This window comes from Hemitrygon akajei, chromosome 23 (genome assembly GCF_048418815.1).
Source record: "Hemitrygon akajei chromosome 23, sHemAka1.3, whole genome shotgun sequence".
Classification (NCBI taxonomy): Eukaryota; Metazoa; Chordata; class Chondrichthyes; order Myliobatiformes; family Dasyatidae; genus Hemitrygon; species Hemitrygon akajei.
In genome coordinates, this window is record NC_133146.1 from 44,308,570 (window position 1) to 44,335,376 (window position 26,807).

Consider the following 26,807-nt stretch of genomic DNA (forward strand, 5'->3'; position numbering starts at 1 on the left):
GTTTAAATAATACTTTGGTATGATGAATGGTCTGAGATTTAAAGCAGGCTTGGATTCAGTCTAACGAGCCCATGGAGATACCCTCCTATTGTCTTAATTGTCCACAAAACAGCGGCACCGCATTGAGCTAACCCGCGCATGGATGGGGAGAAAAAGTATTACTGGTACAGCGGCACCAAGGAGCTGATCAATCAGTTAAAACAATGAATGGTCCGGAGCTGACTTCAGAATGAAGCAAAGTTTAAGGGAAAGTTTATGGGGATGGCACCTTGTCTTCAGCAAAGCCGTGTTAGCGACTACGACCAAAACACCTTATTCTCATGTAAATTGTCAGGTCAATCGGGCGCTCATTTCTCAATCATTATCAAAGCATGCTCACCGAGAAAGATCAACTCTTCTTAAAACGCCTATAGAAACTTTTCCTTTGTTTCAAATATATTTACAACAGTGACACGTGGGAGAGCTAAGCTTCTCTAAGGCTTCGACTCTCTCCCTTTGTAAATATTCACACCGGGGACCTTGCTATGTCAAGCAGAATGGAACAATGCGGGTCCCCAGCTCCCCATTTTAAACAAGTTCGGTAGTTAAAGGAATACAAGGTAACTTGTGATATTTGAGACCATGTGCACACGAGTGATGACTTTTACCTGAGTGCGGGAGATGTGCGGAGATCCTGCTCTCTGAGCGCCGGATAACTGATCCAGCTCGGTCTCGCCCCGCGCCACAGGCTCACAGTAGCTGGACATTTCACTGACATCACTCCCTGTCTCGCTCAAACCGTCAGACTCGATAGAAACCTGACTCCCGTCGCTCCTTCCCAGACTCCGAGCGCTGCGCTTGCCCACACTCAACGAATCGAAGTCGATGGTTTTGTTTTCATAGGCTCCCTCCACGTTGCAGAACATGCCCCCGTACTTCTGTCGGGGCTTGGGGCTGCTGGTGCCCGGCTTGGCTAAGTAAACCGGTAGATCGTTTTCTTCGCTCGCCTTGGGCTGCTTTGCTGCCATGGTCTGTGACAGCTGCAGCAGGGGGCTGGATCAAATAGGTTGAGTGGACGGGGGTTGGACTGTAAAGGAAAGGCTCACCCTGCTTCTCCCTCTCTCTCTCTGGAGTTACATCTGACCAGAGGTGACCCGGAAGCGACGAGCTCTGGCCGCATGTGTGCCTAGTCCCAACCTAGTGCTTTTTAACGAGGAGAATGCCTCGACCCCCAAAGAAGGAGAGGAGCTGTTCAGAAGCTGTGGTGCTGATGGGAGGCGTTCAGGAAATGACGGCTTTCCTTTTCAGAAATGATCATGAAATGTATTCATATCCCCAAGTACGTGTTCACAATTGCTCAATGAATGAATGGCACTTAAACTGCCAAACTAGCAACAACGCTTTTAAAAAAAGTTATTTTCGTATGTTGTATCAGAAACGACTATAGTTCACTTCAACGTTATTGGTGTTAAGTGGAGGTTTGGCGGTGCCTGCAACATATATATGGATTTTACAACGCAATATTGTTTCATCCCATTCACTCTTTGAACCCAAATAGGACGGCTGCGAAAAAATTGAACACATTGCACTTTTAACCATTATAGGTTAAGCTTATGTCGAGTTTTAGTCTCTGATGACGAATGACTAAATAACGAACAATTAAAACAAAATCAAAAACAATTGCAAAGCAAAACAAAGTATTGGAAATTTAAATCGTGTGCTCAACGGGCGCGTAATAAAAATACGTGAGCGCACGTTAATCACAGCAGATTGCGTACTCCTGTTAGGAGCTGCGGGTAGAAAGAGTGAGTAACCTGGTGACAATGCATCCATTTTCGGACAATGGTATTATATTTTACCACCTTCCGAGCATTCGTCAGAGCTTCAGCATTGGTAGTGAGGAGACGGGTCCATTACTCACAGAATTTTTCTTCTCACTAATGATAATGCATATGATTATGTGTTGGGATCTGTAAACAGGGATCAGTATGAAAGTTGAGTAAGACAAGGGTAGCAAAACAATAATCTAGAAATGGGAAGACAAATTACAACAGTACCAGTATAACATTGTTAATGGAGTTTACTTAGGATCACCTCTCTTGGCATTTCCGTGAATTGTTTTGATTTGCTGAATGGAATCGCCCAGAGTTGCAAAAACGACCCCTTTGATCAGTAGCTCCTACAGGTCCATTCATTTACGCTATCAGTGGGTCGGCTCTCGTTGTACTGTTCCCGCAGTGCTCTGTCTAGTCATAAGAACCGCACACCCAAGCGCGTTCTCCCCAGCAGGAGGGAATATTGATCATTTCGCTGATTATTTTACACACATCCTAATGTCTTTTAAAGTCGGCATTATATCTTATCACGCTTTCGCAGTTCCGTACCAGCGCATTCAGACAATTTAATTCTAATTTTAATAATTACTCACGTTGTTATCTACATTCCTCACTAGTAAGTTTATTAACCATTTCTATGCATAGGTGCTAAAGCTTTTCAGTGTCTTTGAATGATATTTCTCGCTCCAGTGACAACAATCCTGCTCCATAAACTGGAGACTTTCTGAAATGCATGCGTTTTATTTGTCCCCGATAAATGCATGGCCCGGTTTAGAATGGGATAATTCGGTTCTTCGTATTTATTCCGGTCTTTGAAAGGATCACCCATCTGCTCTACCCCCCATGGCCTCGCAAATTTTCCCCTTTCGAGACTTGCGTTCCAGCTCGTAACAACCATCTGTGTTCGTATTATTTTCTTTCATGTCATCTTTGATCATCTTACTGATGACAAATCTGCGTCATCTGGTTGTCCATGCTTCCAAAACGGGAAGAGATGGTTCTAAAATCCTTCTAAAATTTGAACCTTCTATCAACTGATTTTGGACCCCTAACTTTTCAGGCTCTGGAAGTCAAGTTCTCTGGCATCTCTCCTTCCTACACATCGATACAATATCCCCTCTAAATATCGATCTTAAAGAGTTTTATCAAGAATTGGGCATTTACCGTTCGGGCCTCTCCATGTCATATAACTTTAAAACATTTTGTACAACTTCCTTGGTTTACGAAATCAACATGCGCCCTTTTAATGGCGTATCCAACCATCTTAAAGACTGACAAGAGAAAATCTGCAGATGCTGGAAATCCGAGCAACACATGCAAAGTGCTGGAAGAACTCAACAGGCCAGGCAGCATTTATGGGGAAAAAAGTACAGACGCCGTTTCCTGGCCGAAACCCTTTGGCAGGACTGGAGAAAAAAAAGCTGAGGAGTAGATTTGAAGGTTGGAGGAGAGGAGAGAGACACATCAGGTGACAGGTGATAGGTGAAACTTGGAGGGGGAGGAGTGAAGTAAAGAGCTGGGAAGTTGATTGGTGAAGGAGACAGAAGGCTGTGGAAGAAAGAAAAAGTGTGGGGGTGGTGGAAGGAGCTACCAACATTTCCTCAAAATTGGAGGCTACCCAAATGGAATATAAGGTGTTGTTCCTCCAACCTATGTGTGGCCTCATCACGACAGTGGAGGAGGCCATGGATGGACATATCGGAATGTGAATGGGAATGGGAATGAGAATGGGAAGTGCAATTAAAATGGGTGGACACTGGGAGATCCCGCTTTTTCTGGCAGATGGAGCATAGATGCTCAGCAAAGTGGTCTCCCAATCTACATCGGTGGCCTCTACCCTGATGGCATGAACATTGATTTCTCATATTTCTGGTAATGCCTCCCACCCCTCCCTCCTTCACCATTTCCTATCCCCTTTTCCCTCCCTTACCTTAACTCCTTGTCTGCCCATCGCCTCCCTCTGGTGCTCCTCCCCCCTTTTTCTTTCTTCCACGGCCTTTTGTCTCTTTCAGCAATCAATTTCCCAGCTCTTTACTTCATCCCCACCTCCAAGTTTCACCTATCACCAGGTGTTGCTCGCTTCCCTCCCCCCACCTTTCAAGTCTACTCCTCAGCTTTTTTTCTCCAGTCCTGCCCAAGGGTTTCTGCGGGAAACGTCGACTATACTTTCTTCCATAGATGCTGTCTGGCCTGTTGAGTTCCTTCTGCATTTTGTGTGTGTGTTGATCTTAAAGACTGATGTGATGTGCACCCACCCTGTCCGTCTGTTCTTTTCAATAAATTAAACTTGTATATTAGAATTATCACAATCATAGTAACTGAGTCACAGAATCACATAAGATGAACCAGCTCACTGCGTCAATTATAATACACTCATTTTCACCAATCCAACACAAAACCCATATTATCTACTTCACCTTTCCCCCTCCCCCAAGCTTCTGCCACAGGTATTAGGACAATTTATAGTGGCTGATTAACAAACAAGCCAAACTTGTGTGGTGGGAAAACAGAACATTTAGTGAAAACACATATGACCATGGGAGAATATGCAAATTCCACTTAGATAATATCTCAGCTCAGGACCAAATTAGATGGGTTACTAGAGCAAACACTTTCCTTTATATTTATAATTATATTTCTCTTTCTTCAAAATTAAGCTTGCTCCAATGTATTTTTCAAAGCAATACATTGGTCTGTAAGGATACGTGTACAGAATAAATGAAACTTATAGCGTTTGTATTGTGTGCTTGAGTATTGAAATTAATCAGGATGAAAAGCTAACAAGGATGGCATGAGAATAATTATTTCTACCAATGACAAAATATGGGATATGAGGTTCAGAGGGAATGAGTTGCTTCTGGAAGAGTTAGAAATGTGGATGGAAAGTCAAATAGCATCAGCAATAGGGAGAATACAGAGTATGAAATTTTAACATCAATAGACAAGTACAGACAGTCAGAAAGAAGAGATGTGCTTATAATTAAGGTTGTTAATGGACTTTGTCTTCTTCTTTTGGAGCAAAATTGAGACTCAATAAAGACTGTCACTGGCAGTTTTAATAGTTCAAAACTGAGAAAGCAAAATATGCTATTATCAATTGAAATGCATTAATTTACTCTGTATTGTTGATGATCAAAGGACAGACTGCCAAAATTGAAGTGAAAGTGGTGAAGAATGGCTTCTTAGTTGTTGACTGCGATCGCTTGAAATGAGTGAGCTAAATTTTTTAAATAGAGCAAGAGTAGTCTAATTAGTTAGATAATGAACAAGAGGCAAAAGAGGAGCATTTGAAAACCTGTCTATTGCTTCATATCAGCAAGGATGATTTATATTCATTTCTTAAGGATATTCCATATTCTAGTGCCTTTTTAAAAAAAAACAGACATTCCTCTTTGAAGGATCATCATTTTGGGTAATAATGTATTTTGTAAATATCAACACTTCTGGGGTGATCGCCAAAGGCTCTTTCATACTTAATTGTTTTACTGTTAGAGACAACTACTCTTCAGTAAATGATTTCCTTTGTAATCTGAATATAGTGAACAGTAAGCATAACCTTTATAAAACAGTTTACAATTTCATTGCATTTAAAAAATCTTTTCTTAATCTCATTTATTTTTATATGATGGTTAAGTATCCCTTCTACAAATCAAAGCATTTGATATCCACTTGTGACATATTCATATCTCAGATTATTAGATAACTCTACATGTCTTTAGGAATATCTAATAAATTTATTTCACATAATTGAGCTGTAAAAAACTTAATTCCTTTTGAAGGAACTCTCTCCCCTTCACCTTTCTGCCATAAATTCTGCTCCCACTGACAATTCCCAGCCTGCACAGGCTCCTCCCAGTCTCCGCCCAGCTCATCAGATTCACCTGCCTCTCATTCCAGACTCATTGCCTGCAGCCTATTTAACCCCAATTCTCATTCACAGTCCTTGTCCACTCATCAAAGCAGTTGGCCTCAACCAGTTCACTCTCTTTCCCTAAAGTTTATTTTGTTGCCTGTTGTATCTAGTTTCTGTTCTGTCTTGGTTTGTGACCCCTCGTGGTTTGTTATTTTGTGGTCTATTATTAAAGTCAGTGTTCACCACTGAATCATCTCTGCTGCCCTACTTTTGTGTTATGAATTCGGTACATTTTCTGACAGGATCAGTAGGCTATCCTGATTGAGGTGACCCAGGAGGCTATGCTCACCTGAAGGAAGTTGTCTGTCAACAGGAGCACATGATCCAGAAGTAGTAGCAGGAAACCATTTTTCACCTGGCCAGCACCTTCATCCCACTCTTTGTCCTGGTGAAGTAACTCTGCACCAGTCAACCTCCTCCCTGACACCTGAATACCCATGCCTGAACACTTTGTTGGAGCTCCACCCCAATGCCACACCTTCCTGTCCCATTGCATCTTACACTTCAAGCTCGAGCCATCTCTGTATTCCACAGACTGAACCAAGATTGCTACTGCTCTCTCGCTTCACAGGGTATGCTCTGAACTGAGTTACCTGTAATTGGGACAAGAAAGCCACCATTTGTAACAAATATGAGGATTTCACACTGAAATGTGCCAGGTTCTTGACCATCCAGGAGGTGGAAGGGAGGCAGCAGATTTGGTACTTTGCCAATGTCAAGTCTCACTCTCTGTGCTAGATCACATTGTGGAATTCCAGACGCTTGCAGTGGAGCGCAGCAGGAAAGCGGAAGCTTTGCCTCTCGAAGTGCTTGGAAGATGAGCTGTCTACCCAGGTCCACTGACCTTGAAAGCCATATTTACTCTGGCTTTCTATATTGATGTGTCTTATAGAATGCCCCCCTCTGGATCATCACCAATGCCTCCCAAACCTAGCCACCTAGCCATTTAGGGAGAGTTTCCGTAACACCCCCAAGAGTGTGGGCATTGGTGGAGAAACAACATGTGTCTGGGAAAGCAGCACCTCCAGTAGGGATGAGGGGCCTCATATCTGGCAAACTCTCCCCAGTCCCTCATTGCTGCACTATAGCCTGTCTCACTCTTTCTGTCCTCCACACTCCATCACTCAAACTTAGGGTAGAAAGTTCTCTTTATAGCAGAGAAATCTAAAACTAGAGTGTGTAGATTTAGAACATAGGGTATGATGCTTAGAGTACTTACTTAATACCTGCTATGTTGCTAGTGTTTAGGGCAGCAAAGTAGGTCGTTGGCCATATTGTGCCCCAGGTGCAGTTCAAGGGTCCTTATTTCTGCCTGGATGATCAGGCACCAAGCTATATTTGGTCTCCCGCATTTGCTCCACCCTTTCAGGGGCCCAATGAATGCTGTCTTGATGGTGGAGCTGGCCTAACTTCTCATCATGTGCCCAATCCATCTCCAACATTTCCTCATGATGATTGTGGCCATGTCCCCTTGATGAGACAGAAGGACTAGGACATGGTTGGAGATTTTTCTTAGTCAGAAAATATGGTGGATCTTCCAGAGGCTCGTGGTGTGGAATGATGACAGCTAGGCAAGGTCGCTCTCTGTCATGCACCAGCATTTTCACCTGTACAAGAGTGTGGGCAGAACATAGCTCTGGTACAGTTTCACCTTGATGTGGATGTTGTAATTGCTTGATCCCCATATGTTGCTCATTGATCTGCAGAGCTTTTTAGCTTTGCTGAGTCTGCACTGGATATTGTCGTTGGTCTCACCATCCTGTCGAACGATGCTGGCCAGGTAGGTGAATCTGCCAGTGCTGGGTAAGTCTAATCTTTTGTCTGGATGGGAGGAGGAGACTCTACATTAAGGGTCATGCTCTCAGTTTTTATCTAACTGACTCTGAGTCCAACCTGTCTATGAAAGGTACACAGGTGCTGAGATTTCTATTGCATGTGCTGGTGGGTATGTGATAGTAATCAAAGTGATCTGCAAAGTCAAGGTCTTCTAAAGTAGAGAATAAAGTCCACCTAATGCCTCTCTGCTTACCTTTCGCATTTTTTGTCTCATAACAATGTCACCAACATCACATAGCCTTGCTGAATCCAGTCTTGACTTCAAAGCACAAATTGCAGTCTCCAGCTGTGCAGGTAGACAATCTTGGAAAGGATCCATATGATCTGAGAACTCGCCAGCAGCTCTCCCTGTGGATGATATCAAAGACCTTTTAAAAGTCAATAGAAGAAGAAGAATAGCCCTTAACTCGGCAGTGGAGTTATTGGGGCACCGTCATGCCGTTATTTCCGTAGCAAGCTATTTTTGTTTTTATGAGGCTGATTTACTAGCTCAACGCTCAACCTGACTTGGATTTGAACTCAGGAACCTTTGCTCCGGAGTCCGGTGCTGACATTACTGCGCCACCAAGTAAGACATTTTAAAAGTCCGTGAAATTTAAATATAGTTGTCTCTCCCACTCTGTGCACTGCTCCATGAGGTCACACAGTGTTAACTTCTGGTTGACACAGCCTCTTCCTGAAGCCAGCTTGCTCTTTCCTCAAACTCACATTGACAGCATCTGTAATCCATTGGACAATGGCTTTGGCGAGAATCTTGCTGAGTGCTGACAGAAGTGAGATGCCACACCAGTTGTTGCAATCACTGAGTGCTCCTTTCCTGGGGATCCTAACAATAACACTTTTTGTCCAGTCCTTGGGTACTTGTCCCCATTCCCAGATTATAGTAAACAGTGTTTGCAGCATGGCTGTTGCAACTTCTGGCTCAGCTTTGAACAGCTCAGCATTCTAATTGCCATGTCCTGGAGCTTTGCTGTTCTTTAATGATTTAATCACAGCAATAGTCTCTTCATTCCAGGATGGACCTGTGTTGATATCAAAGTCCTCGGCTGCCTCTTGGATGTCAGGTTTTCCTCTGCTGGTAACCTATTCAGTAATTCTCTGAAATATTCTGTTGCTTTTTCTCTGGCAAATTCTCAGATCATAAGAAGCAGACCATTCCTATCTCTTATGGGACCACTGGATCTGGCCTGGAACTTTCCATATACCAATTATGAAATCTTGTAAGTTTTGTATATATTTCCTTGATCAGTTTGATTGGCTGCCTCCACTGTAAGGTCTTCCTTGTAGACTCTCTTATCCTTTTTTATAAGTATCGTTGCTTCCTTGTTAGCTTCAGTGTATGCTAGTTGAAGTTTCACCTTGATTCATTTTGACTCTGCACCTAACACTTTCTTCCTGATTTTCTTCATGGCTGTCCATGTTTACTGCTGTATCCTTTCTTTGTTCTTCTTTCCAGCTCTGTGTCCTAGACAAGCCTCACTGCTCTCCTTGAAGACTGAAGCATTTCACATTGTGTCGATCTTGTCTACTGACACATTCTTTTCAAGGACTTGCAAGGCCTGAAATCTGTTCTTAAGTGGAATGGTGAAGGGAGATCTCATACTGGTGTCCTTGAGTGTCTCAACTTCAAAACATCTTTGTACATGGGTTCTGGTCCCAGTGCTTCTCACTTAAGTTTCATCACTGCCACAACAAGGTGATGATCACATCCTGTATCTGCTCCTTTCTTCACCTTAACATACTGCAAGGATCATCTCCACATACCATTGATCATCAAATGGTCAAGCTGGTTCAGAGCAATCACATAGCATCCTATAAAATTTATCCCGGATGAGCCCCCACAATTGTAATCCTCAGGTTTGGCCAGCTGCGTTAATCTAGGGGAAGACAGCCTCCGGCCTGGCCAGACCTGAGAAATATTGTTTGGGTGGATGCTGCGTGATGTGTTCCCCTGTTACAAGTCAGTATCATGAAATAACAAACAGTACTCAATATGCAATTAAGCAACTGAGATTTATAATTCTTAATTTGACTATAGGGTTAGTAAACAAAACAAAGAAAAGGGCCCATTTTAATGAAACAGTCTAATACACATGTTGAAGCTCACTGTCTCCTGTCTGGTTGTTCACCATTGATTTCCCCCAGGTGTCGTCGACTCCCGACCCCATTCCAAGTCTGTTCAGTCCTGCAGTCTATGACTTCCTCGTTCTGGCATCTTCTCTCTCCATCTTCTCCTGAACCAAAAGCCCGTAAATTCCGTTCTCTTGCACACAAATGAAAGCGAAACACCTCCCCTCATTGGACATGGCACACTCCAAAGCCCCCATTATCTCCAGTCATAACCCAACAACTGCAGCTGCAGGGAATCCATTACATTAGCAGTGAACCTTTCCCAGGACGTTACATATAAAAAGGATGATGTCATTAGAGGTTGAAAAGCTCACCAGCATTCAGCTGAATACAATAAGGGAGGGAGAACTGAGGTAATAACAAGTTCACCCAAAAGTTCATTGCAACAAATGCTACACAGGAGACTAAATGGTGACCAATGTTACAAACAGGCAAGTAGAATTGAAGCACTACTAATCAGTCTTACTTTAGCTTAATTGATTTTAAAGACACTAAAAAGTGTGCTATAAATAGAAAGTGATAGAATTTGTATGCATGTATTGTCAGACACTTGTGAAAATCGTTGCATATGAAAATAATGGCAAAAGACATCATGTGAGAGGTAATTTTCTGAATGATTGATCTTCAACTATGCATTTTTTGGGCAATGTTCTGCTTGGTCAAAAAGAAAATATGATGTTGTGCTCTTGAAAGGAATGTTTCCATGTGGTCTGACAGATTAAATAGCAAATATTTTGTTACTAGGAGAGGCACCTGTCCAACCATGGGCAGAACATGAGGAAGAAGAGCTGGTGGAGAATCAATAGTTTGGGGAGGTGGAAGAGCAGGAGGGAAGAGAGGAGGGAGAAGAGGGGGTGGATGTTGGGGTGATTATCATAAAACTAGAAGGCTATAAAATGCACATAAGCAGCCATACAATCCAAAGAGTCTGCTCAACAATTCTATATTAGCTGAGTTTTTTTCCTCTCAAACCCTTTCTCAACCTCATTTTTAATGGGTTCCTTTGGTTTTCATTGTCTTATGGCTGCCTTAAAGGCGATGAATCTCAAGGTTGTATAATGTATACATACTTTGATAATAAATGTACTTTAAACTTTGATTCTCCTGCCTTCTTTCCATAATCCTTAACCCTTTACAAATCAAGAACCTATTAATTTCTGCCTTAAATAAATCTAGTAACTTGGCCTCCACAGCCATCTGTTATCATGACCCAAATATATCATTGCATGTGGTACCCCCACAGCACACTTTACAGAATGGACTTGTGTCCTTAGCAGAAAAATGAAGAGGGATAAACATTTAGTGGAGACTGGAAGGCAGCAGACTAACATGAGGTGTAGGTAATTTGTTGGGCAGTTTCACTGGACAGTTAGTGTGCATTGTCTCAGGAGATTCAGATGAGGTTCGGGATTACATTGTTTCAAGGCAAAGCTGATGTGGATGGAGACCAAGATGATGAATGAACTGCCAAGTCTGCCTGCTCATATATAGGAGGTAAGTAAAAAAAGAGAAGGAACCCATATTCATATCCCTAAAGGAGTTTGCACAGAACCAGAAGATGAAAAGGTCAACACACTTTTTATCAAGGACTTAGCCGTAGTTTTGTCACACATAGCCAAGTGGCTCCAGATGACTAAAGTTCTGGAGGCACAGAAAGAGGCCACCCAGCATTGTTTTATGTCTATTGGTCTCACCCCCAACATAGTAGCAGTTGTGCACTCTGCCACAGGAAGCAGTTGGGATCCTCAGGAACAGGGATATGCCAGTGGAGAGCAGGTTGGGACCCTTGTGGAGCAGTGAGATGTGAACAAAGCAGCAGAGATGTACAGTAGCACATTCAAACTCTCTTACACAGGAGCATGAGTTCCTTCAACTCAAGTTTTTGAGTGTAGTTCAGCCCAGATTCTGCAGAGGATAAGATATCAGGGAGTCTGTCACTAGTGTCATCTTGCGGTCTGGGAATTAAAAGGATAGTCACACAACCTGGCTGCCAGCAGGTTATTGTGCCTCTCTCTCCACAATCCCTCAAGAGGTCATATCATATGCACCAGTTCACAGCTTCTCAGGCAGCATACACAGTGCTGCAGAAGGTCATCCCCACCCATTGCATCCCTCAACAGAAGTTTGCCCATCTAGGTTAAAAGCCACTTGTGGTTTTCCAAGACATTTATACAATCCATATGAAAGGGACCAGCCTTCCAACAGCTAGTCTATGGCCACAAAGAGGGCACTGAGATATTGTAGAAGGACAATGAAAATCACCTATAAATTTTCATTTGGAAAAGACAAGTCAGGGTAACAGTAGAGACAAATGTCCTGGTTTTCCATTTTGATGTCTCCATATAATAAATGATTCTCAAGATATTAGCACCATTTGAATGTGCTTTCATTTATAGCAATTGACATTCTTCAGAGTGCAGAATTAACTTGTTTTGCCCTGGTAGCTACTGGCATTGTTGCATGTTCTACCATGCTTCAGCTAGAGAGGTTGCAATTATCACCCATGTCATTGTGAATGTGCTGGAGTCAATTCTTGCTTATTTCAAGATTCTGACTCTGCTGAAGTGTAATGCCATATTCCCCAGACTCATAAAGATAATGGAATCCTTCTTTAGGAGATTTTTAATGGATTTTTTTGGGGCACAAAGAGATGTGAGAGCTAGGCAATCTTTGTCCCCCTGGATCCAACTCTCTCGGGAAAGGTGGTTGCTGAAAATGTCCAACTATGTACCCTTCCAAATGAGGAATTACACATTATTTTTATATGGCATTTGCCATTAAAAATTGTTCCTATGATAAAGATCCACCTATACTTTGAATGGAAAATTGTTCCATTGAAAAAAAAGGCAAGATTATTTTCAGGAGCCTGATGGGTCAGTGGCTGCCTACACTTGTGCAAAGCTAGAAATGGTGAATAATCCTCAGAACGGAGGTGTTACATTCTCCTCAAACCAACATTCAAGAACGCATTCCTCAGCAGGAAGGAGCCTGGGTGATCTCTTGGAAAGATGCACAATGTTAATCTATCACCATCTGGAATAATCCAAGGACCTGAAAGACAAGACTCACTCTTACCTTCTTATGTCTCCTTCCCAGTTCTGCTGATCTCTGACCTGAAATGCTACCTCTGTTTCTCTGCCTAGTGATGAGTATTTCCAGTAGTTTCTGTTGTTATTTCACTCTTCCTTGACATCCAAGTTGAGAGCAATCCAACTACTCGAATGTTTCTTAAAGTTGCCTTGTAGAATAATATAGATCTCTGTGACACTGTCCCGGAAAATCTGAGCCTGTAAATATATTGATCCAGTGGTCCAGATCTGCTGCAGATTATTCTTATTTCCTCTTATGACGTAGACCTGGACAGAGCCTCAGGAATAGAAATGAGTCTTTTTGGCCCATTGAGTCTGCTCTGACTTTCATCATAGCTGATTTTTTTAAACCCATTTCTTTTCATAGCCCTTAACCTCCTTACCAATCAAGGATCTATCAATTTCTGCCTTAAATATACCATTGACTTTGCCTCCATAGCCCTCTGACCATAAGACCATAAGACCATAAGACATAGGAGCAGAAATAGGCCATTTGGCCCATCAAGATTGCTCCGCCATTCAATCATGGGCTGATCCAATTCTTCCGGTCATCCCCATTCCTCTGCTTTCACCCCATACCCTTTGATGCCTTGGCTAATCAAGAACCTATCTATCTCTGCCTTAAATACGCCCAATGACTTGGCCTCCACAGCCTCTTGTTGCAACAAATTCCACAGATTTACCGCCCTCTGACTCTCACCCACATCTCAGTTCTAAAAGGACATCTTACAACCCTGAAGTTGTGGGCTCTCTTGTCTTAGAATCCCCTACCATGGGAAATAACTTTGCCATATCTAATCTGTTCGGGCCTTTTAACATCCAGAATGTTTCTATCAGATCCCCCCTTATTCTCCTGAAGTCCGGGGAATACAGCACAAGAGCGGCCAGATGTTCTTCATATGGTAACCCTTTCATTTCTGGAATCATTCTTGTGAATCTTCTCTGAACCCTCTCCAATATCAGTATATCCTTTCTAAACTAAGGAGCCCAAAACTGCACACAATACTCCAAGTGTGGTCTCACGAGTGCCTTATAGAGCTTCAACATTACATCCCTGCTCTTATATTCCATACCTCTAGAAATGAATGCCAACATTACATTCGCCTACTTCACAACCGACTCAACCTGCAGGTTAACCTTTAGGGTATCTTGCACAAGGACTCCCAATTCCCTTTGCATCTCTGCATTTTGAATTCTCTCCTCATCTAAATAATAGTCTGCCCATTTATTTCTTCCACTGAAGTGCATGACCATACACTTTCCAGCATTGTATTTCATTTACCACTTCTTTGCCCATTTCCCTAAACTAAGTCTCATTTCAGGCTCTCTATTTCCTCAACGCTACCCACTCCTCCACTTATCATCAGCAAATTTAGCCACAAATTCATTAATACTGTAGTCTAAATCATTGACAAACATCGTAAAAAGCAGCGGTCTCAACACCGAGCCCTGTGGAACTCCACTGGTAACCGGCAGCCAACCAAAATAGGATCCCTTTACTCCCGCTCTCTGTTTTCTGCCAACCAGCCAATGCTCCACACATGCTAGTAACTTCCCTGTAATTCCATGGGATCTTTTCTAGCTGAGCAGCCTCATGTGAGGCACCTTATCAAAGGCCTGAAAATCCAAGTACACCATGTCTACTGCATCTCCCTTGTCTACCCTGCTTGTAATTTCCTCAATGAATTGCAGTAGGTTTGTCAGGCACGATTTTCCTTTCAGGAAACCATGCTGGCTTTGGCCAATCTTGTCACGTGCCTCTAGCTACTCTGATATCTCATCCTTAACAATTGATTCCAGCAACTTCCCAACCACTGATGTCAGGCTAACAGGTAAATATTGGAGTAACAATTGCAATTTTCCAGTCATTCGGTACAATGCCAGATTCTATTGATTCTTGAAAGATCATTGTTAATGCCTTCGTAATCTCTCAGCTACTTCCTTCAGAACCCGAGGGTGTATTCCGTCAAGTCCAGGAGATGTATCCACCTTCAGACCATTAAGCTTCCTGAGCACCTTTGCAGTTGTAATTTTCACTGCACAAACTTCACTTCCCTGACACTCCTGAATGTCCGATAGATGCCTTCCACTGTGAAGACTGATGCAATATATGCATTCAGTTCCACTGCCATCTCTGCATCTCTCATTACAATATCTCCAGTGTCATTTTGTTATGGTCCTTTTTCTACCCTCGACTCGCTTTTACCCTTTATATTTTAAAAAGCTTCTAGTATCTTCTTTAATATTAGTTGCCAGCTTCCTCTCATAATTCAACTTTTCCTTCCAAATGACCTTCTTAGTTTCCTTCTGCAGGTTTTTAAAAGCTCCCCAATCCTCTATCTTTCCATTAGCTCTGGCTTCCTTGTATGTCCACCCTTTTGTTTTCACTTTGGTTCAGACTTCACTTGTCAGCCACAGTAGTGTCCTTCCTCCCTTTGAAAATTTCTCCTTATTTGGAATATATCTGTCTTGCACTTCCCTCATTTTTCACAGAAAATCCAGCTATTGCTGCTCTGCTGTCTTTCTTGCAAATATCCCTTTCCAGTCAACTTCGGCCAGTTCCCCTTTCATGCCACTGTAATTTCCTTTATTCCACTGAAATACCAATACATTGGATTTTATCTTTTCCCTCTCAAATTTCAATGTGAACTCTATCATATTGTGATCACTGTACCCTAAGGGTTCCTTAACCTTAAACTCACTTAACACTTCCGGATTATTGCACAACACTCAATCCAACACAGCCAATCCCCTAGTGGGCTCAACAACAAGCTGTTCTCAAAAGCCACCCCTTAGACATTCTACAAATTCTCTGTCTTGAGGTCCATTACTGACCTGGCTTTCCCAATCCACTTTCATGTTAAAATCCCCAAGCCTTTTCTATCTCCTGCTGTCATTTTTAATCCACATCCAGGCTGCTGTTTGGAGACCTGTATACAACCGCCATTAGGGTCCTTTTACACCTGCCATTCCTTAACCCATAGAGACTCTATGTCAACAAATCCCACAGATTCACTATCTTCTGGCTGAAGATTTGGTAGTGACTAAATCTGAGATAATGGAAAGTTATATAATCTTACTTGACATTAAGAGAGAACATAAACAGTTTAGTACGTGTACTGTTGATTATTAAAAAGAAGATTCTTAATATTGTTGAAGAATAGATAGAATGGGGAAAGGTAGCTAAACAGCTAGTAGGGATACATAGGGTCATCTGGAGCTTATAGCTTTGTGTATTGCCAATAAATGTGCGAAAATGACCTGAAAACTATACAATTTTATCTGGCCAATTGACAGGATCTTCAATGGGTCAGCACTACCTTTGTAAGAATACTGGAATCACATGGTTAGGTAGTTCAGGGAATCAGGTAATCATGTAAGGAATGATATATTTGATTGTAGAAAATGTCAAAAATGATATTTTAGACATGGACGAGATGAAATAAAACATGATGGAGTCTGATTTGTTTTTAATTTGCAAAAGGTTTTAAGAAGGTAAGTAATTTTACTGGCTGGTTGTACAATGACAGGTGAGCATAAACTGAGGACTGATTTACCATTTGAAGGTCTTTGTTGCAAAGAAAATAACACAGCTCAAGTGCTTCACCTGGCGTTGTTCAAGTGGCAACTGCTGCATTATTTAAGGGGAATGAAATGGAGCAGTCACTTTCAAGTGAAGTGCTTGCACCAAATGATGAGCCAAATGGGTCTTGTTTAGTGTAAAGTCAGCAAATTCAATAACCATTTCTGAAAACATGGAATGTGAAGCACATGAAATTGTGAGACAGATTGTCAAAAATACAACTTTTGTTCCAATCATGAAGGTTTAGAACAGTACTTTTTATTAAAAAAGTTACAATAATATATGTATTTTACAAATGGATAGAAAGATCTGCTAATATACATGAATCACAATACAAAAATATGTGTAAAATTTGTAGCTGATCAACATATAGTCCTTTAGGACAGCAAATTACTGTTTTAGTACAGAAACAAAGGGATAAATATCTAAGATATGAGTATACAGAGATTACCTTACAGAGCACATAAATTAGGGACCTTTGGCCCAATGGCCACAAGTGGCACTATCTTTATAATTCATATATTTTTAATCATTTTACAATATAACTATGTACAAGAAATCAAGATTTCTAATTCATTACCCATATTCACAGCATGATTTCCTGAGTCTAAACTAAATCCATTCATCATGCAAATAAAATTAGTGCTAAAAGATAACATTTTAATGCTGACATCCTAAAGTGTTGGACTTAATAGTTTTTCAAATACCCAAACTAATGTATGCTACATTTGCCTCGCTTTGTTGCACCACAGCAAAAGCTTAATTAAAAATGCACCTCTTTTTGTTTGTTAACAAGCCAGGTAAGGCACTCTGGAGTTCTCTGAAGGCTTCATAATACTGGGTATCTCTAGTTTGAAAGAACTACTGACATTTAATCACTTAAACAATGCAACAAACAGATCTTTATTGGAAAACATTTGATGGGTATCAGTTGATAATATGAAACCTGGATTAAGATTTAAATGGAATTTAGTTTAGACAATTCAAATGGCCAAAGTAGAACTTAACAGCAGGACAGACAATTCTTTACAAAGTGTATTAAAAAGAAACTCACTACAGCTTTTCTGTATACAATACATTTCAGTTTTGTACAGATTAATAATAAAAAAAACTCAGACCTGCTTATCACTGAATCTATCACATGCTCTATTGTTTTTTCCTGTACATTTGTCATCAAAAGCTTTCTTATTATGAACAGTTATCATTTTTGGTGCTTAAGTCACTGTTCTGGCAAACTGCCACTCACATATTTACAACATGCATAAGCACGGCCAGGCCTGGTAAAACCTTTTCACCAGGTCAGGTTCTAACAAGTTGATCCACTGTGATTTGTTTACATATTCCAAACTTTTTCCAGTGTTATTGGTTGAACAGAATGCCTCAATGAACTGTGTGATTCCAGAGAGTAGGAATCATGGTATTTTGCAGTTTTTCTTTCCTTCTCTGGGCTCATTCTAACTCAAGGCATTTAAATAAAATGCTTATAATTTCTGAAGCTAATAGCCAAGCACAAAGATTCATCTTCCTTTCAATTTTCTTTTCCTTTCAATTCCTTTCATTGCTTTCTTCTAACTTACAACTATGCATTTGTAGATATTTGTAAACAACTGACAAAAATTTGAAATCACTTTTGACACCATAAATTTATGATATTATTTAGTTTATAAAGATCCTTTTACATGTCCTTGTTTAGTAATGTGCACATTTTCTGTAATTCTTGTAAGAATGTACTGTTTTTTTTCCTAATGATTATAATTCACTTGGCAATTAACAGCAATATGTGACATCTTTGCAATTATTAAACATAAAAAAATCTAGAATATTTCTGATATCCATTTGGAGGAATGAGAGATTTTTCTTTCCATGCATGTATTAGACCTGGGGTGTAGGAGAGGCATATCTAGGGAAATAACAGCAATTTGAAATAAGCACAGGGAGGGAAATTCTGTGGAATGTAATGGGCCAGTACTGCATGAGAAGTAATGGACTGGAGCACAACACTTTCTGGGCTTCAGCAGAAATACGGCTGATTCTTATAGTTGGCTGCTTTTGCGTGTCTTCAGAAATAAGGCTGAAAACAGCAATATATTCAGTTTCTTCTGAAAAAGAGTAATAAATAATGTAAGTAATTTTTCAAAGATCATCATTTAAAATATTTACATCCCATTGTAACATGTGCTAAAAATCAATTCACTGATTATTCTAAGCACATTCATATTGAGTTCTTGTTTAAAGACGTACTATTTAGTTATTGTTACTTTTTGTCATACTTTGTTAAAAATGCTCTTACCATGATAAACAACATGCCCTTAGTAAGCACAAACAGGTACAAAATAAGTTTTTACAATCAGTACCAAGCAATTCAAATGTATTTAAATCCACCAATTTATTGCAACAAGTTTTCCAATATTTCTTCAAGAAGTATGCTTTCATTTTTTTTTACACTGCAGTCTGGTTTTAATAAAGTAGAAATTCAACTTGGACAGTGACACAAATTAGTACTGGGCTGCCTACCATATGCTCTGTTTAATACAGATTACTTAATTAAAGTCAATGGGAATACCCCATTGATGCAGCCGACTTTATACCACTGTCAAACACAAATTTCTAACTCATATGAACTGAAGATCTGTATCTTTTGTTTTGATTTTGCTGTCTGTAAGGAGTTTGTACATTCTCCCCGTGACCGTGAGGATTTCCTCCGGGTGCTGCAGTTTCCTCGCACGTTCCAAAGGTATACAGGTTGGTAGATTAATTGGTCATTGTATATTGGTCTACTTTCCTGTATTAACTTCATATAATGCTTAATTTCTCAAATCTATCAATCCATCTTGAATGTATGGAGTACTGTGCCCCCACAAATGCTTTAAGTAGAGAATTTCTAAGAATTACTCTCCTTTGTGTGAAGATTCTTTTCATCTCTGTGCTGAATGCTCAACATGCTACTGTGATGCTGTGATCCCTGCTTCTAGTCACTCAAAACAGGGGAAATATGAACTTTTCTCGACTCCATCAGTCCCCATAAAGACTGCACGTTTCAGTGAGATCACGTCACATTCTTCTCAGGTAATCTCTTCTCATATAAACAGAAACCCCACTATCCAAGGAATCAGTATTATGAATCTTCACTGCTACTTCTATTGAAAATGTGTGCTCTCTTAGACAGGGAGATCAGACCTATCAACAATATTACTAATGCAGCCTTAACAAGGCTCTGTATAGCTGATGAAAGCTCTCCCTACTTTTATAGATATCCTTTTACATACAATAAAGGCCAACATAACTTTAGCTTTCCTAATTTCTTACTCCACCTGGACCAGTGGTTAGTTGAGAGCTGACACAAAATGAACACGACTTTCATCAACACCTCTGATGCTTCATTTCAACATTTCTATGCAGAAACGACCTATATTTAAGGTAATGAAGATGAAAAAAAATACTTGCTAGAAATCTAAAATTAAACTGGAAAATGTTGGAAATACTGAAGAGACTTTGCAGCATCTGTGGAAAGAGAAACAGAGTTAATGTTTAGGTAAAAAAATACTTACTGTTTTTGCTTCCACAGATGCTGCCTGATCTGATGAGTGTTTCCAACATTTTCTGCCTGTAGTTAAGGCAAGTTCATCCTGGAATAAGAAGGAACTCATAGATCAAACTGAACTTTGTTTACTCTGCATATACACATTGCTTTGTCCTCAATAGACCGATTCTTGGTATGAAGAAATGCCACCACCACTGATTTATTACACACCAGCTTTCTTTTCCTATTCCAGATCACTTTTTCTTGAAAAGTATAACTGAAGTGATCCTTATAAAGGCCATCTTCCATTTCACATTTGAGGAATGGAGGGATTTGGACAATCTGCATCTCATCACCAAGAGCATTACTATAAAAAGGTATTATTAATACAGTAATATGAGATACCTGCTTGCATGAATATTACAAATCCAGAGAAATGTTTGAGAATACAATGCCTGAGAGCATTCCGGATAAGATATTTGTGGTGGACATCCTGGACCAGAATTCTAAGCATAGAATTAACCAACTGCTCCTAAAGGGCATCTATAGAACTGGTGACCAAGAAGAGCACAGTAATCTGCCTAAATTAGAGTTAGAAGAGTACAGCACAGGAACAGGCCATTCAGCCCACAATGCTGTGCCAAGCCAGCTAAAAGGCAAATCGAAAACACCCAAACACTAATCCCTCCTACCTACACATTGTCCAAATCCCTCCATTCTTCTTATATCCATGTGACTATCAAACGTCTCTTAAAAGCCTCTAATATATTTGCCTCTATGACTAATAATACTGACATTCACCGTAATGAAGTGCTTCATGAGGCTGGTTATGGTGCAAATCAACTCCTGCCTCAGAAATGACTTGGACCTCCTTCAATTTTCCTATTGAAACAATAAGGTAACAGCAGATGCTATTTCACTGCCCCTTCCCCCAGCACTCTGTTTTAGATCATCTGGACAACTGTACTGTAAACATCAGGCTGCTGTTTATCCTCTATAGATTGGTGTTCAATGCAATCACCTGCTTAAAACTTACCGCAAAGTTCCAAAACTTGGGTCTCTATACCTCCCTTTATACCCGGGATCCTTGACTTTGTCATTGGCAGACCTCAATCAGTATTGATTGGTAACAACAGATTCTCCTTAATGACCATCTACTGTTACGCCAGTGCCCCCTCCTTTTTGAGAATCGCAAGATCGCTATTAAGTCAGGTCAGGAGATCCAGGAAATGAGAGAGAGACGTTTGGAATGTCTTGGCCCCTCGGCGATACAAAGCTACGGGAAATGGTCATTGTCACTTGGAGACGGAATTGTGTATTGAGTACGGTGCTATTTATTTGAAGCCCTCGGGGAATGACCAAAAGTGGGCTGGTTGAGGGGAGGCATCCCTCCACCCTGATTGACATCTGAGACCCTGTGAGTCAGGATAAAAGAGGGTCTGGGGGAACAGCCCCTTCAGACACACCAGAAGACACACTAGAAATCCTGTAACAGCGTAATAGCGGAAGCCGGTGGAAAGTCCACGTGCGTCCTTTTCCATTTGTCTCGGAATTGGTGGGCCTTGCCACGGAAGAACGGCTTTAGCTAACACAAAGGAGAAATCAGCCCTAACGACTCTCGAAGGATTGACATCATAAAAGGAATGGGCAAGTTTAAACACTCTCTCTTGACTCCAACCAAAGGCTGCAGCCTGCAGCTTGAATGAACTTGAGTGACTTTTATATTTCCATCGGACAATACATTATCCCCTAGACAACGATAGAGCTATTTCTTATTGATTATTATTATACCCGCGCTTTTAGATTTAGTATTGACGATGTATATTATCTGTATGTTTGCATCAATGTTATTTTTGTGTATTTTTATCAATAAATACTGTTAAAAATGGTACCATCAGACATCAACGGACCTCTCTATCTTTGCTGATAAGTGACCCAGTTACGGGGTACGTAACACTACGCACATGTATTTCAAGGCCGTGTGCTTAGCCCCCTGCTCTACTCTCTTTATACCCAATACCAGCTCCTATGCCATCTGCAAATTTTCTGATGATACCACTCGTGTTGGCTCAAGGACAGGTAATGGTGGGTCAGCACTGAAGAATGAAATAGAACCCCCAGTGGAGGTGTGCCATTATAACAATCTCATGCTCTCGGTCAACAAAAACTAATAGTTAATTGTTGACTACAGAAAGGGGAAGTTTGGAGACCACATGCCATTGCTCATTGGTCGGTCAGAGTTGGAGAGAGTTAGCAGCTTCAAATTCTTGGGCATTGACAGTTTGGTTGAGCTGCCCTCAATCCAGCGCATAGATGGAAAGTATTCTTAGAGATAGTATTTATAATTATCTGGATAGACAGGATCTGATTAGGAGTAGCCAGCATGGATTTGTGCGTGGAAGGTCATGTTTGACAAAACTTATTGAATTTTTTGAAGAAGTTACGAGGAATGTTGACGAGGGTAAGGCAGTGGATGTAGTCTATATGGACTTCAGCAAGGCCTTTGACAAAGTTCCACATGGAAGGTTAGTTAAGAAGGTTCAGTCGTTAGGTATTAATGCTGGAGTAATAAAATGGATTCAACAGTGGCTAGATGGGAGATGCCAGAGAGTAGTGGTGGATAATTGTTTATCGGGATGGAGGCCGGTGACTAGCAGGGTGCCTCAGGGATCTGTTTTGGGCCCAATGTTGTTTGTAATATACATAAATGATCTGGATGATGGGGTGGTAAATTGGATTAGTAAGTATGCCGATGATACTAAGGTAGGAGGTGTTGTGGATAATGAGGTGGGTTTTCAAAGCTTGCAGGGAGATTTATGCCAGTTAGAAGAATGGGCTGAACGTTGGCAGATGGAGTTTAATGCTGAGAAGTGTGAGGTTCTACATTTTGGCAGGAATAATCCAAATAGAACATACAGGGTAAATGGTAGGGCATTGAGGAATGCAGTGGAACAGAGAGATCTAGGAATAACAGTGCATAGTTCCCTGAAGGTGGAGTCTCATGTAGATAGGGTGGTGAAGAAGGCTTTTGGAACGCTGGCCTTTATAAATCAGAGCATTGAGTACAGAAGTTGGGATGTAATGTTAAAATTGTACAAGGCATTGGTAAGGCCAAATTTGGAATATTGTGTACAGTTCTGGTCACCGAATTATAGGAAAGATATCAATAAATTAGAGAGAGTGCAGAGACGATTTACTAGGATGTTACCTGGGTTTCAGCACTTAAGTTACAGAGAAAGGTTGAACAAGTTAGGTCTCTATTCATTGGAGCGTAGAAGGTTGAGGGGGGATTTGATCGAGGTATTTAAAATGTTGAGAGGGATAGATAGAGTTGACGTGAATAGGCTGTTTCCATTGAGAGTAGGGGAGATTCAAACGAGAGGACATGATTTGAGAGTTAGGGGGCAAAAGTTTAAGGGAAACACGAGGGGGTATTTCTTTACTCAGAGAGTGATAGCTGTGTGGAATGAGCTTCCTGTAGAAGTAGTACAGGCCAGTTCAGTTGTGTCATTTCAGGTAAAATTGGATAGGTATATGGACAGGAAAGGAGTGGAGGGTTATGGGCTGAGTGCGGGTAGGTGGGACTAGGTGAGATTAAGAGTTTGGCATGGACTAGGAGGGCCGGAATGGCCTGTTTCCGTGCTGTGATTGTTATATGGTTATATGGTTATATGTAAATGTGAAGAAGATGAGCCAGTGTCTCTTCTTTTTTAGGAGCTTATGAAGATTTTGGTGTCTTGCTAAATACTCTCACAAACTTCTCCAGATGGACCATTGGACGTATCTTGATTGGTTGTATCATGGCCTGGTATGAGAGTAGTAGACACAGCCCTGTTCATCACAGGTGCATCTCTCCCAACCAGTAACAGCATCTACAGGAGGTGTTGCTTCAAGAAGGCAGCATCTATGATCAAGGATCCCAACCATCCAGGGCCGTGCCCTTTTAGCACTGCCACCATCAGACAGGGGGTATACAGACCTGAAGTCCCACACCTCCAGGTTCAGGAACAGCTACCTGCCAACAACTAGCAGGTTCTTGAACCAATCAACACAACACTAAACCTACTTCAGCAACAGGACACTACAGACCACCTCTTGCACTACGATGAATTTGTCTCTGTGTTGCTTTGTATCACTATATAGTTTTGTACAGTTTTTTTCATAGTAGTCATTTATGATAAGTTATATGTATTTATGTTCTGTGTGTTGTTGGAACCCATAACTGTGATGCTGCTGCAAGCAAGCTTCTTGAGGATATGACTATCAACTCAACTTAACCAAGAGAGTGCTGCATAATGGGGGTCCAGCTTTCAGGTGAGACTTTAAATCCAGGCCCCGTCTGCTCCCTCAGCTGAAAGTAAAAAACTCCACCAATTCCATTTCAAAATGCGGGACTATCCGCTGTGGTTTCCTTCCCAGTACTTTTCCAGTAATCTTGTGTTTATTTTTTTAATTGGGATGCAACGTGGCCCTTCAAGCCAAGCTGCCCAGCAATCTCCTAATTTAATCCTAGCCTAATCACAGGACAATTTACCAGGATCAACCAACCAGTACATCTTTGGACTATGGGAGGAAACTGTTTCACATGGAAGAAATTCACCTGGTCACGGGGAGAACATACAGGCACCTTACTGGACAATGTTGAGAACTGAACCCAGGTCGCTGGTACTGTTGAGTGTTGTGCCACCCTATGTTAAGCAGGACTCATTTGAAATACATAAGATACATAAGGGTCTTGACAAGATTTGATGTTAGAGGATGTTTCCTCTTATAGGGGCAACATGACCTAGTGGTCACTGTTGAAAACGTTTCTCTTTTATATTACAGAAGACACAATTTTTGATTTTTTTTTTAGTGTTTGTTCCTTTCTAACTCTACTTCAAAGTGTAATAGAAGCAAAATCTCTGAATATTATGAAGTCAGAGGCAGATAGATTCTTGATAAGCAAGTGAGTGAAATATTACTACAGGGAGTCAGGAATACAGACTTGAGGGTATTCTCAGGTGAGCCTTAATCTTACCCAATGGCTGAGCAGATTTAAGGGACCAAATGTCTTACACTTTCTCCTAATTTATAATTGCTTGCTCTTACTATCAGAAATGCCTAAGCATTAAATTAGCAATGTGCAGAATTTACAAAGGCATTCAAAGATCTGACTGCTGATATAACCTGCTTACAGTAGCCCAAGGATTAGATCCATGCAGCTTTGTCCCGATCAAGCACATTTTTTAAAATGGCAATCTGCAGCAAAACTCATAGCAGTAGATTACATTTCCTTCTGATCTTTGCTCATCAAATCTACTTTACCCATATCTAAGTATTGAACGAAGTTTCATAACTGGCTTAGTGTTCTCGTCGTTCATGAATTGTTTTAAATAAACAAAAGATGAAGTTGAATAAACCTGAGGAGAAATTGACACTAGTTCCATCAAGTAATTCATCAATTTAACTATGAAGTCAAAGAGCAACCACTTGCATATATTTGAAACAGAAACAAGTTAGTATCATTAATACTGAATTAATTGTCATAGTATTTTTATTTTTTTTAATTGAGATACTGCATGGAGTAGGGCATTCCATTCCTTCAAGCCATGCCACCCAGCAACCCCCGACTTAACTCTAGCTGAACCACAGGGCAATTTACAATGACCATTTATCCTACCGACTAGTACATCTTTGGATTGTGGGAGGAGACCGGAGCACCCAGAGGAATCACATGCAGTCAGGGGAAGAATGTATGGACGCCTTACAGACAGTGGTGAGAATTGAACCTGGGTTGCTGGTACTGTAAAGAGTTGTTTTAACTACGATACTACCGTGCCATCCCATCTATAAAATTGTACAAACATGGTGGCACGTCTCCCCTCCTTTCCTCAGTATCATTGAATCAGGCAAATCCTAGCTATTAAAAGATATAAATCCAATGATTTATATGTTTTTTTTCTCTACAAAAAGAAAGTGTGCTGTTTTTCCACCTGCTCACTATATTACTGGCTACTATCACAAACAGGGAATAACTGAAACATGGAGAATACAGAGATCGGAAATTAAGGCCAAATCCAATCATTAGCATTAAGATCCACCATTTTGGGAATCCCATAAATAAAAATTGCAGTTGCAAGCTGCAGATGGTTTCATCGTTAGCAGGACGCTTTTATATACATCTCAGGGCACCGGAGTTCAAACCCAGCTTCCGCCATAAGGAGGTTGTATGTTCTCTCCGTGGAGCATGCGTGTTTGCTCCATGCACTCTGGTTTCCTCCCACAATCTAAAGACGCACCAGTTAATAGGTTGCTTGGTCATTGTAAATTGACCTGTGATTAGGTTAAGGTTAAATTGGGGTTGTTGGAGTTCGTTGGATGGTACAGCTCAGAGGGCTGGAAGGGCCTAATCTACCTGTATCTCTAAATAAATAAAAATAAGTAAATAAAGTTTGTTCAAATACAAAACTGTATTTGCACCAATATACAGTAGATGTGGTCTGAAATTTAGAGCAGTAAAAGTAGTTGGTTTCCTTCAGACCAGGGGTTCCAATCTGAGGTCCATGGACCCCTTGTTCACTGGTCTTAGTCCATCACATTAAAAACGATGGGAACTCCTGATTTAGACCATCGTCCAGATTTTCCTGTATTCCAGTTGAATATAGCCCTCCAGACTGATTTCAATACTGTTGATGACTGGAGAGTATTTTTTTATTTTTATTACGTGCTATCAGTACCATTGCTTGCTATTTCCTGAAGTGTTTTAAAGTGATAACAATATATTTCATTATGATGAATATTATTCTCCCAAGCGGATCACTGAACTAAGCTTGCTGTCCTCTTAGTGAACCTGCTCATACAAATTCAATCACATAGCTGCTTCCTTCAGCATCAAATAAATGGAAAATAGATTTTATTGACTTTATCCAGAGAGAAATGT

At 40.8% G+C, this 26,807-nt stretch overlaps 2 protein-coding genes across 7 annotated transcripts in view; both read right to left on the reverse strand.

The window, feature by feature from the left end:
* dpysl4 (dihydropyrimidinase like 4) overlaps positions 1 to 1,073 on the reverse strand; it is a 42,142-nt gene extending 41,069 nt beyond the window's left edge. Inside the window, exon 1 of the mRNA XM_073027538.1 lies at positions 648 to 1,073. Within this exon, the coding sequence (XP_072883639.1) occupies positions 648 to 1,007 (360 nt within the window). The 5' untranslated portion in view covers positions 1,008 to 1,073. The remainder of the gene's footprint in view (positions 1 to 647) is intronic.
* An 18,840-nt stretch (positions 1,074 to 19,913) lies between these two features.
* Positions 19,914 to 26,807, reverse strand: part of jakmip3 (Janus kinase and microtubule interacting protein 3) — a 347,134-nt gene continuing 340,240 nt past the window's right edge. For all 6 annotated transcript variants that reach the window (XM_073027549.1, XM_073027548.1, XM_073027547.1 and 3 more), the window contains one exon: positions 19,914 to 19,991. The gene's annotated coding sequence lies outside the window, so the exon portion shown is untranslated. The remainder of the gene's footprint in view (positions 19,992 to 26,807) is intronic.